Here is a 7,825-nt window from a genome sequence, read left to right on the forward strand (position 1 = left end):
ATGTTTTCCGTCCCATTTTTGCTCATTTCTCGGAGGCAAAATGAGCAAGAACGCTCATTTGTACATCATTCTAGACAGAAATCAATGGCCTTTTTTGAAAGCGAACCATGGATGGGCAAATGTTGGCAGTTTTCTCAAAAAAGGCTTGAATTCAAGAAGTTTTAGATTTGCGTGGTTTTTTTTTGAGTTGCAAAATCCACTTGAATATGACGCTGCTTTTTTCGAAGTTTCTCAAGAACCATTCGAGCCACAGAATTCGGTTTGGCATCGTTGGATAGAGAATTGAATGGGGGGTCATAACCCCTCATGACCCCCCTGGATCCGCCTTTGTTCTCAAAAGTATTTCAGATACAATTCATCGATCTTTCAATTGTTCGTCTGCGATTTAGTGAGAGGGACGGCTTAAGGGGAACAGGAAGATACACAACCTACCTACTTTCCCAAATATGTGGCAGAAAGATAAACTTTTTGGAGTTAGAAAGGTTGTCCGAAATTCACATGCTGCAGCGTTAAGAAAAAGGTCGGTACAAAGGTTAGTGGGAGGAAGAAACTTTAAAAATTTAACACATTCATCCGTCCAGCTGCATCGGGTTACTTAATTTGTTCTGATTCAGCTGGACTATCATAAATCTGTTTCAAAATGGTCATTTAAATTGAGGCCGTTGCATGCACTCGATTTGTACTGACTACTAAAATCGGCTGCAATTCAATAAAATAAATTGTGACTTCCAGTTGCAAACAGTTTGTAATTATCTTAAACTTTTTTATCCCGATTATGATCGATCGTGAAGAAAAAATACTTGCCCATTACCGTGTATAATCTAGGTTTAATTAGGCAACTATTGGCGAAAATATTTCTTTTTTAACAGGGCTATAATTTTCATGATTATTCAATGCAGAACTTTCGCTCAGGCAAATCCTAGAGGTGAAAATGCTCACCTGTTCCACTCTCAGAACCTCGCCGCACTGAGTCACTGTCTCTTCGCTTCTGCGTCGCCCGCGCTCTGAGAATATCTAAGCTTAGAGCCGCAATGTCATCTGCCGATATTTCTAAAGAGTTCCTGTCGCTGTCCAGAGACGTTTTGGACTCGGTGCTTTTGGTCCTTTGGCGCAGAAGATTTAATTTTGATCTGCTTCCTAATATAATGCATGTATACATATATGGACTATAAATGTTCGGTAAAACCCAATACCTGCAACCGATATGTTATCCAACTGCTCATGCCGTCCTTGCTGATCTTCGTCTTCAGCGAATCTGTACTCGATGTGCTGCCCATTATCAAATATGTACGCATCAGGCCTCACTTCCGTCAGCGATCGAACTATAGTCTTCCGCTTAATTGGCTGGACTTTTGCTAGAAGTTGGCCGATGACTGAGGATTCGTCCTCTGAGAAGACGTCCGATTTTTCGCTGACGCTTCTCTCCCGTGAATCTTGAGCTGAAACCACTCTCGAATAGCCCAGGAATTGTGGACTGAGAAAGAGACTTACCAACAAGGGCAGGTTGAGATGCAATCACATTAAAGGATGGCGGCCTATTAACGAGTTGCTTGAGCATATCGAATTCGTTGGTGATGTCGGTGAGTTGATCGGTAAACTTGCGGCAACGCACTTCAAGGTTTTGAAGCACAGTTGTTTGCACATTTTCCTTCGTGTGTATATCTTCAACTTTCTGCAAATTAAACAGCGTGCTTCGTGAGGTAAGCTGCGTTAGAGCATCAGCATACCTGAGTCAGGTGTTCAATCCTCTCCGTAGTGACTTTGATTCTTTCCTCAGTGGACTGTTGCAGTTTGTTCTCTTGTTCAGCAAAGTAGCCCTCTACACAGTCTTCCTCAAAGTCGTACAGCCTGAAATTTGAGAGTAAACTCCTGGGTTTTACTCCGGGTGCACTGCACGCACCTTTCCATTTCATCTGGGTCCAGAAACAACTTCAGCCCATTGTCGTAGCTCTCCTCTTTGCCTTCCACTTTGCGTCGTATGTATTTAACTAGCAAAAAAATGTGGCAGAAGACGATGAACGGGGGTGGGAGTAGTGGCTTTTGCTCATATTCCATCACCACAGTAAATCTTTGGAACATCCATACTTGGTGTGCTATAGAGTTCACCTGGAAGTCATACAAAACATTACCTACTATTATTACCAATTTGTATTGCGCACCTCATTAAATATGTTGTTAAACACCGCAATGAGCAGATTAATGAGGAGAATGTTGGCCACTAAAAGATACACAGACATGATCACTGGCGAAATCCATTTTCCAGATGGGCATGACTCGTCGAGGCATTCTGGATCAATCTTGTCTGCATACACCTCACCGTACAGCATGAAATAGGGTTCCATGAAAACCTAGATTCAATGGAGTTTTAACAATGAAATTAACGCATTGAAAACTCACATCTCTGGCAATTGTCCAGTGCGGCGAAGCGTCTGGATTGAGGAGCGCCTGCCGACAGACTCCGAAACTCATTAGAACAATCAGCAACAGCACCACGAAGTAAATCATGTTTTTCACCATTTTGCCCATCATCGTTACCAAGGGACCTACGAAAGTTGCATTCAAACCTCATCTACCGCTTTCAAACGTCCTCCATACCTAAATACTTGTTAACGCTTAGAATGTTGAGTATTCTTAGGTACCAGTAGATGCTGTTTACACAGTAAATAACTCTCCCTTCTTGGAATGTGTCCGTGCGAAACCTTAAAGTGACGCCGATTAAAAATAAAACTACGGCTCCCATGTCGCACGGATTCCACATGTTCCAACTCCAAACGGCCAGCTTTTGAGTGACTCCCACAGGTTCAGACGAGAACAACTCGCGGATTTTCTCGCAGCCAAGCGAACATATGAAAGCTATCGACATCCATTCTTGCCATGAAGGCATGTCGCCCATTTTTACTAGGATCGTGTAACTGAACAGGAACAGAAATGCCAGGTACGCAATCTGTAAGAGTACGGCCCTCATAAACACCAGATAATTCCTCAACCAGCCATTCGAAACACTTACTGAATTTGACCAAAACTTTGTGATCGGTGCGGTGAAGAATTCGTACAACTTCTTTTTGATGCGCAACTCCCGCTGCTTTGGCATTTTATCGGAGTAAGTGTCGGTGAAGAACATGTGGTACTTGCTCTCGCTGTCATAATCATGGAGAATTTTTCCATTTTCATGGATAATCGCATCTCTGGCCAGGAAGTTTTCGGCAAGAAGAGCCTGCAAGTGAAACACGATCCTCTTGTAGGCAAGATTTCATTGATTTCTCCCAACGCCACCAGAGCATAATTCAACCATATTTAATGAAAATAAAAACTCGCTGGATTATGCTCTGGCAGGTGCCTAAAATCTGCATAAATGTATAACATCAAAAAAACTGTGTCTTGTCAGAGTACCTACATGCGATTGTCTGGTAGAAACGGGAAAAGCATGAACAATTCAGCACAAGAAGCGAATAGGTAAAGAGCGTGTGTTGAAAGTAACAGATACTGAAAGTGTTGTAAACATAAACAACGAATACCACAACAACACAAGTCTATTGAGTGTTCACACTGAAACACTCAGTTTGCAGCTCGAAGACTCAATAAAACTCATCAAACAATACACACGTTAAAAATTGTTTTGGCCCTCTCTACCTTAACACCAGTCGGATTTGGCGTCTTGCTTCTTATACTCAAGCTTCTCGTTCGCTTCTAAAATTCACAACAGATTAAAACTACAGTCTATTTCATATAAACACTGCGACCTGCTCAGGTCGTTTATGGACGAAAACGTGAGAATGCTACGGAAATGCTAAACAGGCAGTTTATTAATTTTTATACATACAGTTTTCCTGCCTAGAATGTCATTTCTTTAAAGACAAAATGCTAAGCTTAGAAAGAAATGAACTGAAAACAAGCGAAAATAAGAAACTATACATGGGAGAATCAGTAGGAAAAGGATTAGAATACACGTTCTGTGAACAAAGCCGCTCGCTGCTGCAGATAGTTCACATGTACAGATTTTTTCAAAAGTATGGTCAAATTTAAAAATATACAACTTCATTTTCCGCCTCATAATTAAAAGTAAGCGTCATTTTCACCAAACAATACTGAATAGCGGATAGTCACTGCAAAACTTAATTAAACATTTTTTATTGGAAACTAATTTCAATTAACCAGTGCCAAACGTGCACAAAAGGGCTCAAAGGACTGCAAGGTGTAATGGTGCATTGACTAAAAAAGCAAAATTGCTTACTTTCGTTGGGTAAAATTGAATGTAATGCTTTCTTACGGCTTTACTACGCTACAAAATATGGAAAAATGTTAGTTACTCAATTAATTACTTCTACATCATACTGCCAAAACCCAAAATATTAATAACAGCTGGTTGTTGAAATAGATGCAATTTGATAAAAACGGCAACTTTAATGTCCGGTTAGCAAAAACTAGTAACTCTTGACTGTATTCTTACCTCGGCATCTGGATTTTTTTCAGAATCTGACTTATCATCGTCGTCGTTTTCCAGTTCCAAATGCTCCTCGGTAGTTTGAGGCATCAGCTGCAGCTCCTCCTTCGACTTGAATTCCAGCTTTAGAATATACGGCGGACAAATCAGGCCCATAATCACCTGTAAAAGCGCAAAGTTTTACAAATGCAACTTTCCCAAGCGGAAGTCTGCACATACTTTTATGTTGGTGTTTTTTCTGGTTCGCAGTCCACCCATCCACAAATCGGCCAATATAATTTGCGAACACGGATGCGCCAATAAGGCGCGATGATTTGCGGCCACCGCCAAACTGAGGCACGTTTGTCCAGACCAATTTCGCAATTCACACGTTAGGAGCTGTTGGGTTTGATCGTCGTCTTGCCGATAGCAATAGTCCAGAACTTCTAGCGCTAGAAACAAACAACATTAAAATGAATTACAATTTTCCCAGAGAGTTCGAAAACACGGGGCGAAAATCATCTTATTACCAATGTTTTCAAATTCCTTCCCATACGATCTCAGTTCTTCATACACTTCCGTTTCCATGTCATCTTCAGCTGCTTCGTGAGCCATTGCTTTGTACAACTTGCACGCGACCAGCGCCTTAGCGAGCGCTTCTTCGCCGTGCTGCCACATTAATAGAGCCATTTTATGACGCTTCATCAATACAGCCCAAATCTGAAACAATCGCGATTTACTTGAACGTGAGCAAGCTGAAAAAATGTGATTTCAATCACGCTAACCAAGAGCTCGTTGAAGGGGTAGTCGAACAGACAAGGATTAGCGTTTGACGGCAGAGCCCCCGCCAGCAGACTCATGGCTCCAAACTGCCTAGCAGAGGCAGCATTCATTGTCATGTTCTGACCCTTGTTCATCACCTTTGCATATATAGGCCGAAATTTTCGTCTGGTGTAAAATGCCCTAACAAAAAAACCAAGTTGATTGAACAATAAAGCGAAAGGATGTGTGTGCTTCACCTGTAGGCACCACCCATGAGTTTGTTAATCACCAAGCCAATATCATGAAGAGTGTAAACATATCCAGTAGGTATATGAGGCCGGACGTCCCTAAGAATGTATCGCAGAGTATTGCTAGGCCCTTGCTTCGAATTGTAGAGATTCTCTAGTCGGGGTATTGTCAAGAATTTGCGCATGCTAACTCCGTTCTCCAACAGGAGTTTCACAAAGTCGCATCGGTCGTGCTCCAGAGCTTTCATCATGGCATCCTCAAGCGCTCCATGTGGCCATTCCTGACCGTAAATAAATATTTCAGAGCGCGCAATGTCTGCTCTGTTCCAGGTTAGAGCCAAACTGAGCTGCTCAGTGGGCGACAAGTGCTGCGACTTGAACAGCGCCGTCAGAATAATCTGGTCCAGCTCCTGTGGTTTTTGATCGTACTTATCCGCTATTCTAAATATCGTAATCTACAATAAGAAAAGCAGTCAATTTTTCCCACTCCCCATATGCCAGAAGCATGCTTTACCAAGTGCTTATTTTCAACACACATCATAAGCTCGCTGAACAGGCCATCAGCCAGCTCGGCTGCCACTTCAAACGCCCTTTGGATGGTCGCAATGATGTACTCTTTCATAGTTTTCAACATCGAACTGTCGTACCTACGGATGGTTCTCATTTAAAGCACTGTTTGGAAAAAAAGCTTTGGCAGTTACCGTACTTGCACATAAACGCTATGAGATCGGCCGCTCTACCCGAACCATCACACACCACAACGGGTACTGGAGGATCATCCGTTACGTATTCCAGAACTGCTCTTATGGTGTTGGTGCCACCTTCGATGACCAGACAGACTATTGGAATCGGACTTTGGGTGACTGGAATATTGATCAATTATAAGTGGTTATTTCTTTTCGTTTATTTACGGTTATATCGGCTAATAGTCCCTTCTACTGCCTGGAATATCCGCCATGGAAAAACGGAATCTGATTTTTTTATTACTAGATTTAAATTTCCCATTAATTTTCTGAAGTGTCGCAATTCGCGAGTTCAAAAGTCCAAAGCCCCTTGGTGGCTAAAATTATAACTACAAGTTTAGCAGTAATTTTACACTTGTTTTGTTGACATTGATGCTTACATCTGAGTGTGATTTGTTGTGTGTTGTTCTAATCAACTTTTGCAAGCTTTTCAAGAAATAGATCGAAAAGTAGGAAAGTATTGTTTTATGTTATAAATGTCATCAAGTCCAATAAATAATCAAGTCTGACAAGTCTTAACTCTCACTAGACAAAGAGTAATTTGACGTTTAGCGGCGCCACCATCGGTAGTTGAACTCGCGAATATTTGATAGCCTGACGTTCAGTTGTCAAACTGTCTCCAGAAACAGATAAAAGTTCTATGAAAAACTTCTGGAAAATGCGAAAAATTTGTGAATCTTACAGCTCTTTCTTAAAAAAGTAATTTTCTGCACTTACAAGGATATAATCGCTGCTTTGATATGTATTTTTCCAATCTTCTCCTCAATATGATTTCCGCCCCGTATTTTCCAACGGTGCCATTATCAACCAGTAGAAAATATGCGTGTCTGTTGTTTAATGCTGCGTTTTTGGATCTGAAACAAGAAATCCAGGCACTTCAAGCAGGGGCGGATCCAGCTTTAAAGTCAGGGGGGGGGGGGTTATGTAGAAAAAACACAGTCATCTGTTGCTTATGAAATTAGAAAAATGCTCGTCGTTTTGTGCAAGGGTGGCGCAAGATTATTGCAAAATTTCATGTCTTTCGTCCCGTTTTGCATGTTTCTCGGAAGCAAAATGAGCAAGAACGCTCGTTTTTACATCATTCCAGAGATAACTAAATGGCCTTCATTCGAAGTATCTCAAGAACCATTTGAGCCACATAATTCGTTTTGGCATCGTTGGATCGAGAATTGAAAAGTCCATTTAGTCGTAACAACGTGAGTGAGGAAATTCGAGTAGTTTTGAGCCAGAAGGCGAAATTTGAATATCAGACACTTAGGTGCAAGATTATGCCAATATTCCATGTTTTCCGTCCCGTTTTTGCTCATATCTCGGAGGCAAAATGAGCAAGAACGCTCATTTGTACATCATTCTAGACAGAAATCAATGGCCTTTTTAGAAAGTGAACCATCGATAAGGAAATGTTGGCAGTTTTCTCAAAAAATGCTTGAATTCAAGAAGTTTTAAAATTGCGTGTTTTTTTTTGAGTCGCAAAATCCACTTAAACATGACGCTGCTTTTTTCTAAGTTTCTCCAGAACCATTCGAGCCACAGAATTCGTTTTGGCATTGTTGGATCGAGAATTGAAAAGTCGATTCAGTCGTAACAACGTGAGTGAGGAAATTCGAGTAGTTTTGAGCCAGAAAGCGAAATTTGAATATCAGACACTTAGG

General features: G+C 41.3%; 1 protein-coding gene across 13 annotated transcripts in view; it reads right to left on the reverse strand.

Annotated features, from left to right (window-relative positions):
• Positions 1-7,825, reverse strand: part of LOC109534117 (transient receptor potential cation channel trpm) — a 45,975-nt gene that overhangs the window by 5,012 nt on the left and 33,138 nt on the right. For 12 of the 13 annotated variants that reach the window (XM_019899684.2, XM_019899682.2, XM_019899681.2 and 9 more), the window contains 18 exons: positions 6,891-7,027; positions 6,137-6,293; positions 5,945-6,077; positions 5,440-5,885; positions 5,206-5,383; positions 4,951-5,140; positions 4,661-4,872; positions 4,448-4,603; positions 3,631-3,687; positions 3,008-3,214; positions 2,596-2,944; positions 2,398-2,543; positions 2,160-2,348; positions 1,901-2,106; positions 1,728-1,848; positions 1,492-1,672; positions 1,194-1,439; positions 940-1,137 (listed from right to left, as the gene is read on the reverse strand). In XM_019899684.2, coding sequence (XP_019755243.2) covers positions 940-1,137; positions 1,194-1,439; positions 1,492-1,672; positions 1,728-1,848; positions 1,901-2,106; positions 2,160-2,348; positions 2,398-2,543; positions 2,596-2,944; positions 3,008-3,214; positions 3,631-3,687; positions 4,448-4,603; positions 4,661-4,872; positions 4,951-5,140; positions 5,206-5,383; positions 5,440-5,885; positions 5,945-6,077; positions 6,137-6,293; positions 6,891-7,027 — 3,509 coding nt within the window. The remainder of the gene's footprint in view (positions 1-939; positions 1,138-1,193; positions 1,440-1,491; positions 1,673-1,727; positions 1,849-1,900; positions 2,107-2,159; positions 2,349-2,397; positions 2,544-2,595; positions 2,945-3,007; positions 3,215-3,630; positions 3,688-4,447; positions 4,604-4,660; positions 4,873-4,950; positions 5,141-5,205; positions 5,384-5,439; positions 5,886-5,944; positions 6,078-6,136; positions 6,294-6,890; positions 7,028-7,825) is intronic. The other variant, XM_019899678.2, reaches the window with a different exon arrangement.

Source organism: Dendroctonus ponderosae, unplaced genomic scaffold (genome assembly GCF_020466585.1).
Source record: "Dendroctonus ponderosae isolate FM_Combo_2020 unplaced genomic scaffold, Dpon_F_20191213v2 Dpon_F_20191213_6, whole genome shotgun sequence".
NCBI classification, from domain to species: domain Eukaryota; kingdom Metazoa; phylum Arthropoda; class Insecta; order Coleoptera; family Curculionidae; genus Dendroctonus; species Dendroctonus ponderosae.